This window comes from Podarcis bocagei, assembly GCF_964188305.1.
Source record: "Podarcis bocagei genome assembly, chromosome: 7".
In the NCBI taxonomy this organism is placed as follows: Eukaryota; Metazoa; Chordata; class Lepidosauria; order Squamata; family Lacertidae; genus Podarcis; species Podarcis bocagei.
Genome location: NC_138132.1, coordinates 83,740,014 through 83,762,190, shown reverse-complemented (window position 1 = coordinate 83,762,190; position 22,177 = coordinate 83,740,014). Strand labels below are relative to the sequence as shown.

At 50.6% G+C, this 22,177-nt stretch overlaps 1 protein-coding gene and 1 pseudogene across 2 annotated transcripts; one reads left to right on the top strand and one right to left on the bottom strand.

Moving 5' to 3' along the window:
* Positions 1-914: 914 nt before the first annotated feature.
* ZBTB17 (zinc finger and BTB domain containing 17) lies at positions 915-21,273 on the top strand. The gene is made up of 15 exons (XM_081202986.1): positions 915-1,076; positions 2,755-2,961; positions 5,165-5,353; positions 7,198-7,362; positions 8,962-9,075; positions 9,402-9,664; positions 11,078-11,220; positions 12,496-12,796; positions 12,920-13,007; positions 14,466-14,582; positions 15,967-16,087; positions 16,942-17,072; positions 18,036-18,251; positions 18,890-18,979; positions 20,728-21,273. Exons 2-15 carry the CDS (start codon positions 2,757-2,759, stop codon positions 20,997-20,999), a joined length of 2,415 nt encoding a protein of 804 aa, XP_081059112.1. The 5' UTR covers positions 915-1,076; positions 2,755-2,756; the 3' UTR covers positions 21,000-21,273.
* Positions 5,498-6,874, bottom strand: LOC308591500 (small nuclear ribonucleoprotein E pseudogene; annotated as a pseudogene). Its single transcript has 2 exons — positions 6,865-6,874; positions 5,498-6,032 (listed from the first exon to the last, which is right to left on the bottom strand). The product of its transcript is annotated as a small nuclear ribonucleoprotein E pseudogene (transcript).
* Positions 21,274-22,177: the final 904 nt, after the last annotated feature.

Below are 22,177 nucleotides of genomic sequence, written 5' to 3'. Positions count from 1 at the left end.
CTGGTGCCCCTTACCTGGCCTGCCCCTGCCCCAAAACCATATCTTCCCCTGCCCTGAACCACTGTGATTGTGTCTCTCCTGCTCTCCCCAGCTCTTCTAATCTGAGATCAACCTATGTTCCTTAATTTAAAAAAAAAAAACAACCTCCAAATTTAAAAACACAGAAGTTCAATCAGCTTAAAACAATTTAAAACATTTAGACAGTCAGGATCACAACAACCACCACCTCTCTAAACAATACCCCAGCCCTTGTGATCATTCTGCTGTTGTCCAGCATTACGCCAGTTGTTTGTCCATTATACCGATAGTATTTACCTACCTGCCTAGCTGGAAAGTTTACTTTAAACAGCATTCTCTTTATCTTAGTCCTCCCTCCCTCTCTTTCTCTTGAAACTTCTTGTTTGCTGGCGGAAAATGAAGAGTGGAGCAAAAGGTGGCGAAAGGAAAAGAAAGTGTGGGGGACAAGAAAAAGGAACAAAGAAATGGAAAGAAGAAGAATGCATGGGCGAAAAAATATTTTTTAAAAAAAATGGAATTAAAAAATTGATGTTAGTTTTTTCACTGCGATTATTGCAGCCGTTCGGGGGGATGGGATTGTTTCAAAAAAGTGGTGAACAAATAGCAGTCGATCATGATGATCAATAATCAATAACAATAGGAAGAGGAAAATGTGAGGGGGAAAGAGCAAAAGAAGAAATGAATGGGCGCAGAAGCAGGCAACGGGTCCCCCTCAATCTCTGCGGTTCCCTAACCCCCGGAGAAACTGCGCTGCCTCTAGTGCTTGTCCCTGCCTCTGGTGTCATGGCGCCCAAGAGACGCTGCGGAGCCGCTGGCGTCACGTGCCAGCCGTTCCTTTGCCCCCGCACCTTTTCCGCCAGCGAGACTGGACGCGCCATGCACGCAAAGCGAAAGAGGGGGGGAAAATGCGCGTCGAGAAAGAGGGCGGTGGCTACGGAGACGCCGCTTCCGCCCGGGCCCAAGATGGCGGCGCCCTTTGTCTGTTCCGTGTCACTCTGAGCGCCGCCGCCGCCGCCGCCGCCGCCGCCCGGGATTATGTGACGCGCGCCGGAGAGCAGGTGCGGGGAGGTTGGGGGGGCAGGGGGAGGGTTCGTGGAAGGGGAGGGGCCGGGAAGGGGAGGGACCGGAAGGCAGCCGGGGTGGGGGGCTGCCTGTCAGGGGGAGGGGGCTGCTAGCCAGCAGGTGGGGGAATTGAGGGGGCCGGGGGCTGCCTGTAAAGGGGGAGCGGGGAGCTAATGAGGGGCATTGAAAGAGGCGGCAATCTGGGGGGGTTGGGGGGCCGGAGGGGAGAAGAAACAAGCAGGGGGGCAATAGGGGTGTGTGCGGTGGGGGATCGAGGTTAAGGGGGCGTCCAGGAAAGCGAGCAGTGGAAGGGGGAGAGGAGGAAGGGGATAACTGAGGGCGCTGCCCGCCTGTGGAGGCCAATTGCCCCCCCAACACACACACACACACAGCCGAGTGTCAGGTGCTTCTGAGGGTGAGGAAATTCAGGTCAGTAACATTTGTATTGTGTTTGGAAATACAATTTGGAATTTAAAAAAAGAAAAAAAGAAATGTGGGGTGGTGGGACTTACTAGTTCAGGGTGGGGGAGAGACACAAAGGTCCGGTTAGGATTATTTCTTGTGCCCCTTTTTTCCAGTGAGGGGCAGGAAGCTTGTGACAGTTTACTTGGGGGTTCAAAGCGTATTCGGGTGAGGGGAAGGGGCTGTTGCTCAGTGGTTGGAGCATGGCATGCAGAACGCCCCAGGTTCAGTCCCTGCTGGCAGCATCTCCAGGGAGGGCTGGGACAGAGACCCTTGCTTGAAAACCAACCGGGAGAGCCTTTGCTGCCTGTCCACTTTCTGCGTTGTAGTGGTGGGGCAGGTGATGGGTGCTCTTAATGGGGTGGGATGGGGAGTTTGGCCCCATGAAGGAGGAGATTGAAGGTGTTGGAGGAGGGGAGCTGGGTACAAGTCCCACCTGGGCCCCAGGACCAAGGAAATAAGTCACCTCAGCCTGTCTGAGTGTCTGTAAAATGGGAACAAGCTGATTTGCCTCATTTTGGGATTATATAATTTGTGAAACTTTAATAAATATCTTTTTTTAAAAAAATATTTGCCTCATCTTGAGAGCAGCAACACTTAAGGGCAGCAGAGCCCTTTGCAAATACACATCCTAGAAAAAGAGGATATATCTGGAAGGGTCAGCCTGTGTGGAGTGACAGCTGTCAGACTTCTTCAGATGTGCCTCAGGATTAGTGTGTTGATTTGCTGCAGGGGGATCCGGCCTCGCTTTTGCTGGGCTGTTCCTGGAAAGGAGGGAGATGCCCTATACTGAATCCCGTTGTTGTTCCATCTAGCTCAATACTGTCTACACTGACTGCTAGCAGTTTTCCAGCATTTCAGGCAGGAGTATCTCTCAGCCTTACCTGGAGGCGCCACTGTGGATTGAACCTGGGGCCTTCTGCATGCCAAGCAGGTGCTCTCCAACAGAGCTAAGCCCCATCCCCTTCTGTTGTGCAGAAGTGGTTGTCAACAGAATTGTAAAGTTGGAAGGTACCCCTGAGGGTCATCTAGTCCAACCCCCTGCAATTGCAGGTATCAAAACGCAAACATCCATGACAGATGGTGAAGGCTTGGAACTGCAAACTGCTTTTCTTCGGCTGGGCAGGGCATGATTCGTGGGGCAGAGGGAAGCCTGTCTAGTCAGAGGAGGGGCATCTTTGCTCAACGGCCTCCTGTCTCTTCCCCCCGCAGCCATGGATTTCCCTCAGCACAGCAAGCAGGTGCTGGAGCAGCTGAACCAGCAGCGGCAACTGGGCCTGCTGTGCGATTGCACCTTTGTGGTGGATGGCATCGACTTCAAGGCCCACAAGGCAGTGCTGGCGGCCTGCAGCGAATACTTCAGGATGCTCTTTGTGGACCAGAAGGACGTCGTGCACCTGGACATCAGCAACGCGGCAGGTGGGCCCAGCGGCGGATGGGGTTGCGGGATATTATCCCGTGCCTGAATGGTCTGTGAAATGCAGGCTTGAGGGAAATGACTAGCTGGCCAGGATAACTGTTGCAAGGGGCCCAAATGACCACCAGGCCCTGAAGCAGCCAGCCTAGGTTATGCAGGTGTCCCACAGGAAGGGGCCTGCAGAGCTGATGGATTGCATTATATCCAGCCTTTGTCTCTAAGGAGCTCAAGGTGGTTTGCATGGTTCCCCCCTCCTCAATTAATCACCACAACAGCCCTAGGTTAGGCTGAGAGGCAGTGACTGGCCCCTAGGGAGAGTGAGAGCTTTATGAATGAGCAGAGATTTGAACCCTGGCTCCTCCCAGAGTCCAGTCCAAGTCTCTTAACGAGTACAGGTAAGTCAAGCAAGGTGAGTCCAGAGTGAATGGCTCCAGGTGAGTCGAGCAAGGGACCCACGTTGCACTCCCCATGCAAGGCAAACAGCAGCAGGCCCCCTTCTGAAAACTATGGGGCAAGTTGTACCCTCCCACCTCTGGGCCAGAGATCCAAGGCAGAGTCAGGCTTGAGCAAAAACCACCTTGGGGGAAGTATGACTGGGCCCTGGCGGTGCCTCTGGGCCACCCAGTACCCTGTCCCCCGATGTCCCTCCTGCACCCCCGGAAAAGTAGCAGTGGGTGCCTCCTTAGTCCCCAGAAGGAGCCTAGAGATTTCTTTGAAGTTTCGAGGCGGCATATAAATTAAAAGGTAAAGGTAAAAGGACCCCTGACCATTAGGTCCAGTCGTGACCAACTCTGGGGTTGCGGCGCTCATCTTGCTTTATTGGCTGAGGGAGCCGGCGTACAGCTTCTGGGTCATGTGGCCAGCATGACTAAGCCACTTCTGGCGAACAAGAGCAGCGCACGGAAACGCCGTTTACCTTCCCGCCGGAGTGGTACCTATTTATCTACTTGCACCTTGAGGTGCTTTCGAACTGCTAGGTTGGTAGGAGCAGGGACCGAGCAACGGGAGCTCACCCCATCACGGGGATTCGAACCGCCAACCTTCTGATCAGCAAGTCTTAGGCTCTGTGGTTTAACCCTCAGCGCCACCCATGTCCCACCATATAAGTTACTTAATAAATAAATACAGAATTAAAATAAATAAAATTGGATACTAAACCACAAAATATAATTTTATTTTGTAAAACAACGTAACCTCCATGTGTGTGTGTATGTCATGTGCGACACAGGACTGGGTCTGATTTCTTCACATTAATCTGCATGAACGAGACATGTCCCCCCCACCCCCCCACTCCATCCAGTTTAGGTGGGAATAAGTCATAGAAAGGGAAGAGAAAAATGGCTAGGGTGGGTGGGGAATATGGGGTGTTTCTTGCCTTTACTGTTTTCATTTTTAGCTTTGTAAAACTATGAGATTCAGTTTTTAAAAGAAGAGTGTGCAGAGGAAGGTTCTGGCAAACTTCTGGCTTTTTCCCATGATGGCTCCTTCATGATGGCTTTCTATTTTTTTAAATCAAATTCTTTTAAATTGTTGGTGCCCCTGGTTTGCGGATGCCTTAAACCAGTGGTAGGTAACCTGAGGCCCGGGGGCTGGATGCGGCCCAATCGCCTTCTCAATCCAACCTGCGGACGGTCCGGGAATCGGCATGTTTTTACATGAGTAGAATGTGTGCTTTTATTTAAAATTCACCTCTGGGTTATTTGTGGGGCCTGCATGGTGTTTTTACACGAGTAGAATGTGTGCTTTTATTTCAAATGCCTCTCTGGGTTATTTGTGGGGCATAGGAATTCGTTCACCCCCCCCAAAAAAAAATACAGTCCAGCTCCTCTCCTTGCAACGTCTGAGCGGCCGTGGACCGGCCTACGGCTGAAAAAGTTTGCTGACCCCTGCCTTAAACTATGTGCTCAATTTGCCTGTTGGGCCATCCAGCCCTTGGCACTAGGGTTCACTCTGCCTTACTTGCAGTTGGGGGAAGTCCATGATGGTCTGTCATAAGAACATAAGCAGAACCATTGGCCGATCTAGTCCTGCCTCCTGCCAGCCACGCACCTATGGGAAGCCTGCGAGCTGGAATTCTCGCACATGAGCAGTTCTCCCCTCCTGTGGTTCCCAGAAACGGGCATCCACAAGCATTGCTGCCTCCCACTGTGGAAGGCAGAGCAGAGCCATTGTCCTGCGCTGACTGCCTGTCCATGCCTGTTCCAGGTCTCGAGCAGGTGCTAGAGTTCATGTACACATCCAAACTGAACCTGAGCCTGGAGAACGTGGAGGACGTCTTGGCTGTGGCCGGCTTCCTTCAGATGCAGGAGATCATCAGCGCTTGCAACTCCCTGAGGACTCTGTCGGCACCGGCAGAAACTGCAGTGGACAGCCCGGGAGACCCCCCGACAGCTGGTATGGGGCTGTGGTTGTAATTGTGTGAGCAGGGAGGTAACGGGGGGCACTGCTCTAGATTTCTGGGCGATCCCTGGTTAGATCTCTGGAGATTGGTCCATGAGCCCCAAAAGGGGGTCTCAGTCAAATATGTATTTATATTTGAACAAAAAGTTTTATTTATAAAGAACTACAATTCAACACCAATGTAGAAAAGCTATTGAAAATTATGCAAGCATGAATTAAGTAACTGGCTTCATTCTTCACTTTTCAGACACCAATGGTAGAATTGGGAGTGATACCATTAAACCACTGCATATTTTCTTCTATAGGTTTAAAGATTAAAATAATAAGCAGAACAGACTCGGTAGCTATTTCTAGTTATAAGCACTCAGTAGAAGAGTAATATTGTCTCCTTTTAACATGACTCGACCCAGCTGTTTCCTTGATTTTGTCTTGGAGTGAATCTCCTCAGAAACATCCAGAACCAAGTTCATATATTCATAAAATCCAATAATAGAGCCTTCTATCCTCATGTTCACCTGTTCATACAGCCACACCTGAATTCTGGACCTATTCTGTAGGTATCTGAAGGTGATGTTGATGGGCTGCACCATCACTTTCTGCACCTTCTGACCTTGCCTGCGGTACGCCACGGCCGGCAGCTGGGCTGGGAACGACTCCTGACAGGACGAGCCGACTTAGGCAGGACGGGGCAGCCAACGGTCAACTCCTCTCCCTCCTCGCTTTATCCCTTCCGAATATTTATTTTTGTTGTTGTTGTTATGATTATTGGAAGTGGAAGGGAACCCATGTATCATTTAGTCCAGCCCCCTACAATGCAGGGATCTCAGCTAAAGCTGAGATGGCCACACAGCCTCTACTTAAAAACTGTGCTGGACTTGTAACACAGGGTAAAGGAGTATTGGGAAATAATTTATAATGAATTGGAGGGGGAAATGTAAAAGTACCTTTCCAAAAAAATCAGAATCCTTCTTGTTGAGGATAATTCAGATGGAAATTCCCAGGTGTCGATAAAGACTATTTACGTATGCCACTCCCGTGTTTTGTTAGCCCCAAAATGGAAAACGAGAGAGGTCCCACCCAAAGAAGAATGGCAACTTAAACTGATAGAATATACACAGCTTGCAGATTTAACTTATAGAATAAGAGAACAAGAAGAACATACGTTTAAAGATGATTGGAAAATGTTTATTGAATATATGGGTGAAAAATTGTGTACATTTAAAAACGCTGGCAGTATTAGATAAATTCAACAGTGTAGATAATTTTTGATGGATCTAACAATGGAATACTGAATGGTTTAGCTTATGTAAAATATGCAGAGATTTATGGTATGTAAATTGAACCATGGAAAGAGAAGAAGGGAAGTTGTTGATTTAAGGTTGTTTAAATGAATATTCTAATATGTAAAATAGAAAAGCTTAATAAAAATTATACAAAAAACAAAAATCACCTGCCAAGGAAGGGGAGTTCTCTCAACTGTTCTTCATAAAGCTTGGTTTCCAGACCCTTGATCATCTTGGCAGGGCATAATACAGCCGCTGCATCACACAGCTGTAGGGAGACCCCTAACCTTGGCCTGATCCAGCAGGGCATTCCTCACCCTTCTCTCCCGCAGCACCTCCTCAAGTTCTTGCCACCTTGGCCTGATCCAGCAGGGCATTCCTCACCCTTCTCTCCCGCAGCACCTCCTCAAGTTCTTGTCATCATGGCAGCCCTTGTGCCCATTGTGCAGATGGGGTAAGTGGGTGGGGGCTCAGCATCTGGTAGCAGAGCTGCTCTCCTGGGGTCACAGCTGAGAGGAGCCTGTCCGAGTTGGTTTTGGCCCCTCTCTTTCCTAGGGCAGGAGAAAACGGCTGGTGGGGGTAAAGAGGCGACAGAGACCCCCCGGGATCTGGAGGAGACCCCACAGCCCCCACCTAGCAGCATCCAGAAGGAGGCGGCCATGGATCCCACACAGGAACAAGAGGAGGAGGAGGCTGAATGTGCAGCTGGCAAGGGCTCAGGTAGGCACCGGGAACCAGGGGTCTTGGATAGAGCCGGACTTAAATGTGTAAATCATATTTGTCTGCATTGTGGTATTTTCACAATCTGCCCTGGAACGGTTTAGTGAAGGGCACAAACAGTAAATAAGCAAATGAAAACTTTCGCTCAGTTGAAACACTCCTGCTTGGTCCTTGGAAGGTAAAAGGAAGCTCCGGGGACAGCTGGGAGGCGCAGCGCGTCTTCCCGCTGTCCCCAGACCTGGTCTGCAGGCGGGCGGCGGGGAGAAGAGCGCTTCTCCCCGCTGCCGGCCCCACAAGCGCCTGGGGGGGAAATAAATTTTTTTAAATTTATTTCCCCCCCAAAAAACTTGGTGCGTCCTATGGGCCGGTGCGTCCTATGGGGCGAAAAATACGGTAAAAGGAGGTGGACAACAAGTAAGGATTTATTATGTTTTCAGAATGTATTGGAAAATTTATATAGAAAGGTTTATTGTTTTGTGTACATTCGATTGTAAGATAAAATGTATGCAAAGGGACTTGACAGGAAGTCAAAGTTGAAAAGATTTTGGAAGATGTAAGGGGGAAAATAATTACTTTCATTATTATCATTTTGGGTGTGGGTGTCTGCACATACGTGTGTTTTTGTATGGAATGTTTGGGAGGAAATAAGACGGTAAATAACAAATAACAAACTAAATATTGATGTATGTAATTTTTATTTCTTAATTATATTTAGTGGTAGTATGGTTGTATTGTTTTCTGTAACATAGAATCATTCAATAAAAAATATTAAAAAGAAAGAAAGAAAGCTCTCAGAACAAAACCTAAAAATCTGTTTTGAAACCTTGGGTGCCTTGCCTGATGCAGTGAAATGGGCCAAAAATCCAAGTAGAGCTTATTTTAAGATGCTTCAAAAGTTTCTTACAGAGAATAAAAAGGTCCCACAAAGGCCATCTAGTCCAACCCCCTGCAATGCAGGAATCGCAGCCCAGTGATCCGTGTGCAGGACAGCATTCCCTCACAACCTGATTCCCTCCAGATGTGTTGGGTGCTGTAGTCCAAAACATCTGGAGGGCAGCAGGCTGGGGAAGGCTGGTGTGGGATCTGAAGACCAAGAGGAGGAAATTCAAACTAAATCTTTAGGAAGACTGTATTACTCAGCGAGAGCCAGTGTGGTGTAGTGGTTAAGAGCGGTAGTCTCGTAATCTGGTGAACCGGGTTCGCGTCTCCGCTCCTCCACATGCAGCTGCTGGGTGACCTTGGACCAGTCACACTTCTCTGAAGTCTCTCAGCCCCACTCACCTCACAGAGTGTTTGTTGTGGGGGAGGAAGGGAAAGGAGAATGTTAGCCGCTTTGAGACTCCTTAAAGGGAGTGAAAGGCGGGATATCAAATCCAAACTCCAAAACTCTTCTTTCATGAGGTCTAGCACCTTGGGTGGGACTTGATTTTAACATCTGCAGCAGGCTCCGTCTGATAGTCCAGGGTGTTTGTTTCCTTCTCTCCCCCATCAAATCCGGCCCTGCTTCCTGTTCCCTCTCTCTGAATTGTTGCCCCTTATCCCCTTGGCTGTTGGTCACTAGCGCTGAGGGGTATGTGACCAACTCCTCTCTTTTTTCAGCTGTGGAAGATGACGTCTCCTCCCCAATGCCCGAGACCTCGCAGACGGAAGACTCCTCCCCTGGGGAAAGCAGCGTTGCCCCAAAACTCGCCCTTTCGAGGGCTGCAGAGGATGGTGAGTGGCAACAGCAGCAGGGCGGAAAGCCTTTCCTGGGTGCTTGTGAGGGTGATCTCTGTGGGGGGGGGGAGGCATCGCTTGGGCATCCTTCTGTTGGGGAGGGGACTGTACGTTGCAAGATCCCGATCCTTAGCAGAGGGTCAGGCTAGATGCCCTCCAGAAACACCGCCCGCCTTGCTGATTTTGTGAATGTAATCCAGGAGGGTACAGGGGGAAGGGTTTTTGGGGAGGCAGCGGCAGCCGCCTAGACACTGTTGGCTCCCACAAGATGGCGTCTAGCGCAGGTGGCCCACTCGACTGCTTCTTTCTCTCTGTTTCTCTAGCTGAGCCCTCTGACCTGAAGCTGCCCTCTGAGATGGAGGTAGAGCTGGAAGGCAAGGGCGAGGGGACAGTGCCGCCGGAGGCCGAGGTACCTTCCCAGGCCCATGATGCCCAGCTGGCCAACGGCAACTCCCAGGATGAGGAAGAGTCGGGGGGCACGGACTCCGGGGGAGAGAACTCAGGGGAGGCCCGGCTTCTGCGCTCGGGGACCTACAGCGACAGGACCGAGTCCAAGACCTACGGGTCAGTCACCCACAAGTGCGAGGTGAGAGATTATCATTTCACGGAATGCATACCATGCTGAGCGCTGGATGGTTGGCCAAAGAGCATCTGTTGCAGCCACCTTTTGCAGCCTAACTTTCTGCAGCTGAAACATGATGTGGCATGGACCTTCTACCCCAGAATGTTTTACTTTGATGTTGAACCAACAATGATAGGACAGGCAAACCATGGTATTTCACTATCAGCCTTAAGTTGTTGGGGGTTTTTGCAACAAAACCTGGGTGCTGTTACCAACCACCTTGAATAGCTCACTGGGCCAATTTTAAGAAAGGCCAGATCCTGTCCTTATGGCCCGGGTGACCTGTATGCTTGATCAGTAGCCACGCTCCTCAGTTGTCTCTCAAGACAGGCAGATGCCAAACAGTAGGACAGATCCTTTATGACACTGAAGAGAAGTAAGAGGCTCTCCAGTTGAGAGTATGGTGGACGAAGGAGCCATTTTAAGTTCAGCAGCAACTTCTTGCATCTTGCCAACGTTACCTGTCCATTTGCTGTTGGACAAGGCCTCCCTATCGGACGCCATGATCACGTGTCACAGGGGGAACTCGGTGTGGAGGGCAGAAACCAACCAGATCAGCTTACGACTGAGCTTGACCTCTACCTGTTGCATCACCCTCCTGACTGGTGTGAACATTTGTAGAATTGCCTCTAATGGCCTGCAGGTGGGTTATCAGTGCCCTTCTACAAGATTACAAGCAATGACTTCAGGCTGGTGTTTCTTTCTTTGAGCCTTTCTCTGGAGTGAAGTAGTAGAGATATATTCTATCTGGCTCACTGCGCACAGAAGAAGGCGACAGTGGTGTGGCGGCAGCTGTGGCGCACAGGCCCAACGCCATATCTGATGCTCCGCAAGCATTATGCATCTTTAATGCATTGTACTCCGTCTTTTTATTAGAAGTGGAAGTCGTACTTGGTTTTCCTAATGTCAGTTCATGACTTCCATCATTTCCATCCTGAGCATCTTTGCTCTTCATTTCCATCAGCAGATATTTAATTTGATGGCATTGATGCATCCTGATTATTTCTGCTTATATTTTCTTGTCTTCTTGTTGCTTCTGCTCTCTGTCTGTTACGCTCAGGCAGACCTGGTGAGCCAATCTGATGGTGCAATCGCTTTTTGATGATTTTTATGCAATTTCACGCACATTTCCCCCCCCCCCCAGGAAAAATAGTAACGCAAGCTTAAAATCATTTAAAATTCCTCATATTTTTTTACATAGTGCTTTACCAAACTAAATTATGTTAACTAAACCACAATAGGTTTTGAATTCCTGAGTCGTGTAACAACTTTTTTAATCACCCCTAATTTTGAAAGTTGGAAAATTCGGCATGCGTCCACTTGCGAGGGGGTGAGGAGACCACTTAAGCCGCCGCCTCCTTCTCTCCCCCCCCCCAGGACTGCGGGAAGGAGTTCACCCACACAGGCAACTTCAAGCGGCACATCCGTATCCACACCGGGGAGAAGCCCTTCACCTGCCGCGAGTGCAGCAAGGCCTTCTCTGACCCGGCAGCCTGCAAGGCGCACGAGAAGACACACAGGTAGGTGGCCAGTGGCCAGCGAGGCTGATCCAGGAGGGGAAGGCATTGCGGTGGGACGGGCAGCCTCATGAAGGAAGAAGAAGAGAAGAGTTTGGATTTGATATCCTGCTTTATCACTACCCGAACGAGTCTCAAAGCGGCTAACATTCTCCTTTCCCTTCCTCCCCCACAACAAACACTCTGTGAGGTGAGTGGGGCTGAGAGACTTCAGAGAAGTGTTACTGGCCCAAGGTCACCCAGCAGCTGCATGTGGAGGAGCAGGGAAGCAAACCTGGTTCACCAGATTACGAGTCCACCACTCTTAACCACTACAGCACACTGAAGGGGCGGAAGGATTCCTGTTGGCAGTCATGGCGGCTGTGTGGTGCCCGTGCTGACAGCTCAGCCTTCCCTGCCCAGCTTCTGTCTGCATAAATGGCGCAAATGCCGACAACGGCCATCCTCCTCCCAGGGTTGTGGGGAGGCTGCATGAGCCTCCGATCTCTTGGTGGGCATTACGAGCAGATCTTCTCGGCTGTAGTTAAACAAAGCTGACGTTTGCACCCAGGACCACCTCCTGCCCGTAAAATCATGATTAGGTAAAGGTAAAGGCACCCCTGACCATTAGGTCCAGTCGTGGCTGACTCGGGTTGCGGCGCTCATCTCGCTTTATTGGCCGAGGGAGCTGGCGTACAGCTTCCGGATCATGTGGCCAGCATGACTGAGCCGCTTCTGGCGAACCAGAGCAGTGCACGGAAATGCCATTTACCTTCCCGCTGGAGTGGTACCTATTTATCTACTTGACTTTGATGTTCTTTCGAACTGCTAGGTTGGCAGGAGCAGGGACCGAGCAACGGGAGCTCACCCCGTCGCGGGGATTCGAACCACCAACCTTCTGATCAGCAAGCCCTAGGCTCTGTGGTTTAGACCACAGCGCCACCTGCGTCCCTTCAAATTTATTAAATTTGTAAACCGCCCAATACCCACAGGTCTCAGGGCGGTTCATAATATGAAATTGCAAGATGAAAACACAAAATACATAATTAAAACAAAAACAACCACAGCCTTTGAGGTGCCAGCCCGTCCTACTAAGCATGAAGCTGTTCTGTAAAACCGCCTTACTGTTGCGCCTCCCTGCAGCAAGGGATTCCATCGGTTAACGGCATCTTTTCTTTCTGCAAAGCTGTCCTTCATTCCCTCTCGCCCACCCTGCATTCTACGCTTCTGTTAGTTGTGGAGTCAGGTGGGCCGGTAGCATCGGTGACCCTTCCCTTTCCCCCGTTCTCCCCCGCCCAGCCCCCTGAAGCCATACAGCTGTGAGGAGTGTGGCAAGAGCTACCGCCTCATCAGCCTGTTGAACCTGCACAAGAAGCGCCACACCGGGGAGGCCAAGTACCGCTGCGAGGACTGCGGCAAGCTCTTCACCACCTCGGGCAACCTGAAGCGCCACCAGCTGGTTCACAGCGGGGAGAAGCCCTACCGGTGTGACTACTGCGGCCGCTCGTTCTCCGACCCCACCTCCAAGATGCGCCACTTGGAGACCCACGACACCCACAAGGAGCACAAGTGCCCCCATTGCGAGAAGAAGTTCAACCAGGTAAGGCTGGGGGGTTGGAGGGCAGCTCTCCTGCTCGGGCTGGGGGGGGGGGTGGAACGCCTGCGGGTGTTTGGGACCACCCCCCAGCCCCTCTCTAAGCCGGTCTCTCGCCTTTGCTGCCAGGTGGGGAACCTCAAGGCCCACTTGAAGATCCACATTGCCGATGGACCCCTCAAGTGCCGGGAGTGCGGAAAGCAGTTCACTACATCAGGTATGTGGCTCTTGGGTGGTCGCCCAGACGGGCTGGGTGGCCCCCGGCCTCCTTTGCCCGCAGCCCGTCTGGGGCCTGTGTCGAGGGAGGTGACCCAGAGCATAGTCTGTTTGCATATCAGAGAGAAACGAGGCAACGTGAACTCACTTGCAGTTCGTCGTTTTGTTAAGGAATCAGAACAGAAAACATCATAATAATAAAATTTTATTTATATCCCGCCCTCCCCAGCCGAAGCCGGGCCCAGAGCGGCTAACAACAGTAAAATAATACAGCATTCTAAAATCAATTCATTATAAAATCAGTTCAAATCAAATTGATGGCAACCATTGGGCTAGAGTTCTATGAGGATTACCAAAGGAGGGGGTCAGACTGCGCCTTGGCCAAAGGCCTGGTGGAACAGCTCTGTCTTGCAGGCCCTGTGGAAAGATGTCAAGTCCCACAGGGCCCTAGTCTCTTGTGACAGAGCGTTCCACCAGATCGGGGCCACAGCCGAAAAAGCCCTGGCTCTGGTTGAGGCCAGCCTAACCTCCCTGTGGCCCAGGACCTCCAAGATGTTTTTGTCTGAAGACCGTAAGGTCCTCCGTAGGACATACCAGGAGGGGCGGTCCTGTAGGTACGAGGGTCCTAGGCCGTATAGGGCTTTAAAGGTTAAAACCAGCACCTTGAACCTGATCCTGTACTCCACCGGGAGCCAGTGCAGCTGGGTGAATGTGATCCTGCAGCGAGGACCCCGTAAGGACTCGGGGACTCCTGAGATATACTCCACTATAGCAAGCAGTTGCTTGGGCTGTCTTGCACCTCCCACTTCGCTCCATTCCCTGTGTTTTGGGCCCCTCTCTGTTTCTATAGCAAAGAGGCTGTCGGCAGAAACACTGGCAGGGGTGAAGCTGCCAAGTCTGACTCCCGTCTTTATTCCGTGTTGGGACACCTGCTCGTTTCCCCCTTTTCACCAGCCTCCAAACTCCCAGCCTCTAGTACCTCCCTGCTCTTCCCCGCCTCTGGGGTGTGTCCAGTTGTCCACCACCAGGAGGCCTGGATCCAAATCCTCTCCCTCGGCGCTTTCCCTGGGGAAAGGCGGTTTCCACCACTCCTCCTGATCTAGCCAGTCTCCATATGTACAGAAATATACAATAATAAGAGTACATTCATTTGTAAAAAAGGAATGTACAATGGGAAAGACAGGAAGTCTAGCGTGTTGGTATGTATATGATTTGGGGGGGGGGTGTTTTTTCTCGTTCTTTTTTTGTTTGCTTGTTTCATTTTCTTTCTAGGTATAAAAAATTTGTATATAATTTTTGTATGCATGTTAGAAATTATAGTAAGTCCTGTAATGTAATATGACAACGTTTACCGATGTAATATAAGAATGTTAACAAATAAATAAAATGCAAATTAAAAAAATAAAAATCTAGCCAGTCTCCGACAGCCTCTCCACATTTCCTTCTCCTTTGCCCACAGGCAACCTCAAGCGACACCTGCGCATCCACAGTGGGGAGAAACCGTACATCTGTGTGCACTGCCAGCGGCAGTTTGCCGACCCGGGAGCTCTGCAGCGCCATGTCCGCATCCACACAGGTGAGTTTGGCCGGGGGGGGGGGTGTGATCAGAGAAGGCGTTGTAGCTGCTCTCTTCCAGCCGGGTGGCTCTCCCAGCCCTGACCTGCTGGGGCTCATAGGATCATAGAGTTCTATGGAGTCAGAAGTGAAGGAGAGTCCGCCGCTTTCCCAGGCCTCTGTCAAACAGCTCTTACTGTTGGAAAATTCTTCCTCGTGTTCAGTTGCAATCTCCTCCCTTGTCATTAGAATCTGTTGGTTCAAGTTACGTGGAAATTCCAGCTAAACATTGTGAGAATGTTAAGGATAGTAGGAAAGGATATATTGAATAAGTATTAGCCTTCCTTCACTCATGCTATGCCCGTCTAATGTTTGTATACACCTTGTCAAGAGTATTTTCTCTCCTTGTTACACACTGCCTTCTGGAAGAAGGTACAGGGTTATAAAGACTAGGACTAGCCACCTGAGAAACAGTTTCTACCCAAACACAATTCTGGTTTTAAACGCAGTATAAGGGGGGGTCTCTATAGGAGTATATTGTATTTAAAAATGGGGTTTCAGAGTTTTTAGGGGGTTTTGAATGTCTTATGTAGATTTTTCAATTTCATTGTTCTGTATGGGACAATGACAATAAAGATATCGTATCGTATCATAAAAAAGTGATGTAGCAGAGCAGATTGCCCTCAATATAGCCGGAAGCTAGTTTGCGAATTCGTTTGAATCTCTTAGTTAAGATTATTACCTGGTGTCCCCTTTAATCCCTCTTAAAAGAATAAAGACAAGAGTCTTTCTGAGCAAAGTAACACAACGTTTACTCAAATTTTAATTCATGATGTGATCCCTGAAAGGCAGGCTTTACTTTAGTGGTTACACAAACAAAGTGTGAGTTAATCTCATAGGGAAACTGAACTCATGAGAGCCAGCAGACAGCGAAATTACATTAAGATAACAAAATGGCTGCAGGAGAGCAGCATGGCAGCAAAAGAACAACAAGAAGAGAGAGAATAAGATGACTGAGAAAATGGCTGCATGACTCGGCTCTTTTATGGAGTCAGCCAGAGCCACGCGCATCGCCCAGGTCCCATGCAGGGGGAGGCTGCTGCAGACCAGTGAAACAGGAAATCACACTGACTGGGTGCCCCCCTGCCTGTGCCCACTCTTGGGAAATAAGGAATGTTGCCCTTGACTGTACCAATGGATTACACCCCACAAACATTAGGAAGATATGGGAGGGACAACCTCGGAAGATTGAACCCTGGACCTTCTGCATGCAAAGTTGGAGCTCGGCCCCTGAGCTGTGGTCCCTTTCCTTAACAATAAATCAAGCTTGTAGTCCTCAAGCCATCCAAGTAGGTGGCCATCCCTGCGCCCCCGTGATGTTACCCTCCCCTCCCTTCTCTCCCCAGGTGAAAAGCCCTGCCAGTGCCTGATCTGTGGCAAGGCCTTCACTCAAGCCAGCTCCCTCATTGCCCATGTGCGCCAGCACACCGGGGAGAAGCCTTACGTCTGCGAGCGCTGCGGCAAGAGGTGGGCCCCTCTCTTGGCTCTTGGCCTGGCCTAGGGAGAGCTTCAGGGTTCAGGGGTCATCTTCATCCATCCTGGGCTGGGGGCTGTGTTTTTGCATGGGGGGAGGAGGCGATCTGTGTACCCTGTGCTAAAACAAAGTATTTGTGTTGAGCTTTTTTTTGGGGGGGGGTTGCTAAACATGGAGGCAGGCGGGAGATTAAACTGGGCCCTCCAATTATTTTATATAGATATATGCTTAGATAGGGACGCGGGTGGCGCTGTGGGTTAAACCACAGAGCCTAAGACTTGCCAATCAGAAGGTTGGCGGTTCGAATCCCCGCGACGGGGTGAGCTCCCATTGCTCGGTCCCTGCTCCTGCCCACCTAGCAGTTCGAAAGCACGTCAAAGTGCAAGTAGATAAATAGGTACCGCTCTGGCGGGAAGGTAAACAGCGTTTCCGTGCGCTGCTCTGGTTCGCCAGAAGCGGCTTAGTCATGCTGGCCACATGACCCGGAAGCTGTACACCGGCTCCCTCAGGCAATAAACCAAGATGAGCGCCGCAACCCCAGAGTCGGCCACGACTGGACCTAATGGTCACGGGTCCCTTTACCTTTTACCTATGCTTAGAGAAGCCTGTCCGAATGCTTAGAAAGTCAAGCTGAATTTTAGCTCGTTTCAGTAGCTTACCTTTTTGGACTATTGTTGAAAGTAAAAGAAAATCTTGTTTCGTATTTTTGCAAACCACTTTGAGGTTTGTTGGTTTGTTTTACAGTCAAGCAGCCTATAAATTCTGTTAAATAAATCCAGGGAAACATTTTGAATACCTAGAAGTCCTGTACACGTTTCAGTTCTGTTTCTGTGCCCCCCCCCCTCAGGTTCGTCCAGTCCAGCCAATTGGCCAACCACATCCGCCACCACGACAACATCCGCCCCCACAAGTGCAGCGTCTGCAATAAGGCCTTCGTGAACGTGGGTGACCTCTCCAAGCACATCATCATCCACACAGGTGAGTCTGGCTGTAGGGAAAGCCCAGGGGCAGCTGCATCCAGCCAGGCCCACTCCGGCCTCCTGTCTGTTAGTGCATCAGCGCCACCCCTTTCTTCAATTCAGCAGAGTTACTCAAAGTCTTCCTGCACAGGAGCATCCGTCCAGCTTTCTCTTGGTAAACTCCCACATCAGGAATAACCACCGTGCCTATCCAGTTCATTCCTTAAATTCTTTATTATTTACATTGCAAGTTGCATATAAAATAAGAAACAGAACTACAGTGGCACCTTGGTTTTTGAACGTCTCCACCGATGAACATTTGGGTTTTCGAACACCATAAACCTGGAAGTAAATGCTTTAGTTTTCAAACACACCTTCAAAGTCGAACATGTTACGTGGCTTCCACTGAGTGCAAGATCCTGAGGCCTGGCTGCTGCCTATTGAGTTTCCGGTTTTCGAATGTTTTGAAACAGTTTTCGATCTTCCATAATGGATTACGTTCAAAAACCGAGGTACCACTGTATATGCAGATCTCTGCACCCTTCAGCTATTTGGCCAGAGAGACAGGCTCACAAACTTTCGCATATTCTGGCAGGCGCACTCCGCCACATGACCTGATAAAGATGCCTGTTGTTACAGAGAATTCTTGTTTTAGCCGTGCTTCAAGGCGGTTTGAAGTTTATTTTGGCAAGACACCAACACTGTCTTCCCGGTGGCCAGCTAGATGCCCCATAGAGAAGCCCACGAGCAGGACCCGAGTGCAAAAGCAGCACCCTCCCCACTTGGTATCCTTTGAGAGCGCAAACTGCCTCAAGACCGTGGAGGTAGAATAGGCACAGCGAGACTGCTATAGTCATGTGCAGAGCAGGGAGTGTTACGCAGTGGTGGGGCCCTGCTGGACCTCTCTGTGGGAGAGGCCAAAGTGAGAGGCAGCCAGCTGGCAGGTTGCTGAGGCCTCTGCACCATCCTGGACCCCCCGCAGGCGAGAAGCCCTTCCTCTGCGACAAGTGCGGCCGCGGCTTCAACCGCGTGGACAACCTCCGCTCTCACGTCAAGACGGTCCATCAGGGCAAGGCCGGGATGAAGGTTCTGGAGCACGGGGAGGGCGACGAGTTCAACATCGTGACCGTGGCGTCCGACGAGATGGTGACTCTGGCCACGGAAGCCCTGGCGGCCACGGCAGTCACACAGCTGACAGGTGAGCAGGAGATCCTGGCCTTGCCATTCTCTTACCTGAGAAGCCTGAGGGAGAACTCGGGTGGGGCTCTCCCCTTAAAAAGGAATGCTTGCAGAACTCACGAGCGCCCCAAGCAATTTGCATTTTCCTCCTCCCTTGCTTTATTCTTTATTATTATTAATCTATTATCCTTGGCAAATAGAGGAGGTTGCAAAAGAGCTGGGAAGCTGAATTTTGAAATCCAAACAAATGAAGCCTTCTGGTTTTCACCCAAAGTTGAATAGTTGTGGGCAGGCTGGCTTTTCTCCTCCTTTGTTCATTGCCTACGCTGAGGAGCAGTGTCTCCAGTGTTTTAAATGGGGACGGGGTGTTTTTCCCGGCTGGAAATGCTGCTGGAAACTGAATGCCTAGGACCAGCCTGCCAAGCAGATGATCTAACACACTGAAGCTACGGCCTCTTCCCTGTCCGTGGAACAATCTTTGCTAGGGTATTTAGTGTCTTCTCCCCCCCCCCCCGCCCCGTATTTCAGTCCCTCCTTAAGCCCTCCCCGCTGCTAGGAAGGGTCCCCACCACAATGCAAAAGGCCCCTCTGCTGGCTTGGGTGACCACGGGGCCTCCATTGTGTGCTGCTCAACTCCCCCGTGATTCTCCTCTGCAGTGGTCCCCGTGGCAGCGCCCGTCACAGCCGACGAGACGGAAGCCTTGAAGGCTGAAATAACAAAGGCTGTGAAGCAAGTGCAGGAAGCAGGTGAGCGTCCATCTGGGAGCGTGTGGGCCACTACCCCTCCCTCCAAAGGAGGCCCTTGGCTCAGCTTTCTTTGTCACAGCTCAGACCTTCGGTAACTGCACAGAACACAAAGCCGGGCTGTTTCTAGAAGCTTGCAGTATAGAAATCTGGCCACAAGGGTGCAGCACCCCAATGCGTGACCAGCTGTTTTATGCTCTTCCCCATTCTTTGGCCTTTCAGGTGATGGGGTTGAGCTTGAAAAGGGATGCAACTCTTACAGTTATCAGAGATGTTGGATTTCTAGAGGGTCTCTTTTTTCCTAGCATCCTTCAGTAATGCAGCAGTGTGTGCCCTCCAGCTGTTTCGGGCTACAGCCCCATCACCCTTTGCTGTTCATCCATGTACCCCTATATAAAAGAGGGAAATAGTAAAAGCCGGCTTTTAAGGTAAAGGGACCCCTGACCATTAGGTCCAGTCATGACCGACTCTGGGGTTGCGGCGCTCATCTTGCTTTATTGGCCGAGGGTCACGTGGCCAGCATGACTAAGCCGCTTCTGGCGAACCAGAGCAGCGCACAGAAACGCCGTTTACCTTCCCGCCAGAGCGGTACCTATTTATCTACTTGCACTTTGAGGTGCTTTCGAACTGCAAGGTTAGCAGGTGCAGGGACCTAGCAATGGGAGCTCACCCTGTCGCGGGGATTCGAACCACTGACCTTCCGATCGGCAAGTCCTAGGCTCTGTGGTGTAACCCACAGCGCCACCCGCGTCCCTGTTCATCCATGTATCCCTGTATAAAAGAGGAAAATACTAAAAGCTGGCTTTTAAATGTACCTAAATACAGGTTCACGGTGGTGGTTTTTAAAAAGGTGCACGTAAAGGAAAAGAACACGTGCTTAGTAACAGTAAGGAGCTTCACTCCTGGATTTACTCGCCTGCAAATAGAAGGGCTTCGGTCGGGGGGGCTTTGCCCTAAATTCACCTCTCCCACCTGCCATGCTGTTGGGTCTGCTTACCCTCCAGCGGGGCAAGAGGTGTGCACAAGTTTTCAAAGTGTACTTTGTTGTCAGGCTCAGTTGCACTAGACCAGGGGTCAGCGAACTTTTTCAGCAGGGGGCCAGTCCACTGTCCCTCAGACCTTGTGGGGGGCCGGACTATAATTTGGAGAGAGAAAAAAGAACAAATTCCTATGCCCCACAAATACCCCAGAGATGCATTATAAATAAAAGCACACATTCTACTCATATAAAAACACACCGATTTTCCGGACTGTCTGCGGGCTGGATTTAGAAGGTGATTGGGCCAGATCCAGCCCCTGGGCCTTAGGTTGCCTACCCATGCACTAGACATTTAAAATGCCGTGCCACTTCAAACAAGTCCTGGCATCCCCAAAATAATCCTGGGAACTGCAGTTCTTTGGTGCTAAGTGTAGTGCAGAGAGCTCCCCCCCCCCCCGAGCTACATTTCTTGAGTGGTTTAACACTTAATAGCTCTTCGCAGGGAACTCTAGGAATTGTAGTCCTGTGGGAGAGCCCTTCCACCTTGTCTCAGCACCTGTGACAAACTACACCTCCCTGGTTTCTTTACGGAAAGCTATGATTTGTAGGATGGGTGGCTGAGGCCGTTTGAAGCGATTCACCCATGGCCCTACTGCTCGGCCTTTCTGTATGACTGTCTCTGGGATGAAGCACTTTCAAAGAAAACAGATGGGACTGACCACCCCGGCTCTCCTGCAATTTGCTGTCTTCTGGCTTTGTCCTGTCTTTCCAGATCCAAACACCCAAATCCTGTACGCTTGCGACTCCTGCGGGGAGAAGTTCCTGGATGCCAACAGCCTGGCCCAGCACGTCCGCATCCACACAGCCCAAGCCCTGGTGATGTTCCAGGCGGACACAGACTTTTACCAGCAGTACGGTGCCCCCACCGCTGCCTGGCAGCCTGAACAGGTCATTCCCTCAGGGGAGCTGCTCTTCCGCACAAGGGATGGCAACGAGGCCCAGCCCACTTCTCTGCCCACAGAGGCCCCACAGACTGCAGAGTGAAGGGAGGGCTGGGTGCGGAGGGGCAAGGGGACCTGTATGGATTGTACTATACGCTGCTGTCGGGGGGGGGGGGCGGCATGTGTGGTTTGGTTTTAAGGTGCTGCTGGCTATTCCCTCCTTGCCCATCCAATGCCTCCAGCTTCACTCACAAGCAGCTATTTTAAGGAGGTGACGATGGTGTTACCAATGTAAAAAAAAATATTATTTCTGTATTTGAGAAGCTCCTGCATCTGTGTTAATATTTAGAAACAAAATAAAGGCCATTATTTTCTAACGTCTGATTCAAAATGCACACTGTTTGGTGGGTATTGTCTCGGCAACTTGTTGAAAAATCCCTTAAGGGTAAAGGGATCCCTGACCATTAGGTCCAGTCGTGACCGACTCTGGGGTTGCGGCGCTCATCTCGCTTTGTTGGCTGAGGGAGCCAGCGTACAGCTTCCAGGTCATGTGGCCAGCATGACTAAGCCGCTTCTGGCGAACCAGAGCAGTGCCCGGAAACGCCATTTACCCTCCCGCTGGAGCGGTACCTATTTATCTACTGCACTTTGACGTGCTTTCGAACTGCTAGGTTGGCAGGAGCAGGGACTGAGCAACGGGAGCTCACCCCGTCGTGGGGATTCGAACCGCCAACCTTTGGATCGGCAGCCCCTAGGCTCTGTGGCTTAACCCACAGCGCCACCCGCGTCCCTTAAAAATCCCTTAGCACTGTATTAAAAGAAAAAGTTTTCTCGTTGTCCAATTATTCGACGAGGTTGAGAAATGAGGAAGCTGGTTGTTGAAAAATGGCAGGTCATCAGTGTTGGGTCTCCTAGAGATTCTCCTCAGCTGCATTTGGTCAATATTTTGGCAGATGCAGGCGGCAGGGTAGAGAAAGATGCTCCAGCTAGGGAAGAGGTGAATTAAAACAACTTTACCAGCCTCATTTATTTATTTTTGAAGCTGGAGATTGAACCCCAGCACTCCCTCTGGCTGACAAAATGGTTTCTCCTTGAACATCTGCTGCTGCTTCTATCTCCATGAGCCGGGGGGTGGTGGTGGATGGGGCGCTTCATTTTGGAACTGGGCTCTGTCACACGGCCTCAAACCATGTAAGGTAAATGCTACAACACCCACATTTCTGCTCCGACGCACTCCAGAAAGGATAATAAGGAGTTAACCCACCCTGAAGCAAAGATATG

Coding starts and splice junctions, on each gene's coding strand:
- ZBTB17 (XM_081202986.1), top strand. CDS start 2,757: ATGGATTTCCCTCAGCACAGCAAGCAGGTGCTGGAGCAGCTGAACCAG. Junction 2,962..5,164: donor GGACATCAGCAACGCGGCAG/GTGGGCCCAGCG, acceptor TGCCTGTTCCAG/GTCTCGAGCAGGTGCTAGAG. Junction 9,665..11,077: donor CAGTCACCCACAAGTGCGAG/GTGAGAGATTAT, acceptor CCCCCCCCCCAG/GACTGCGGGAAGGAGTTCAC.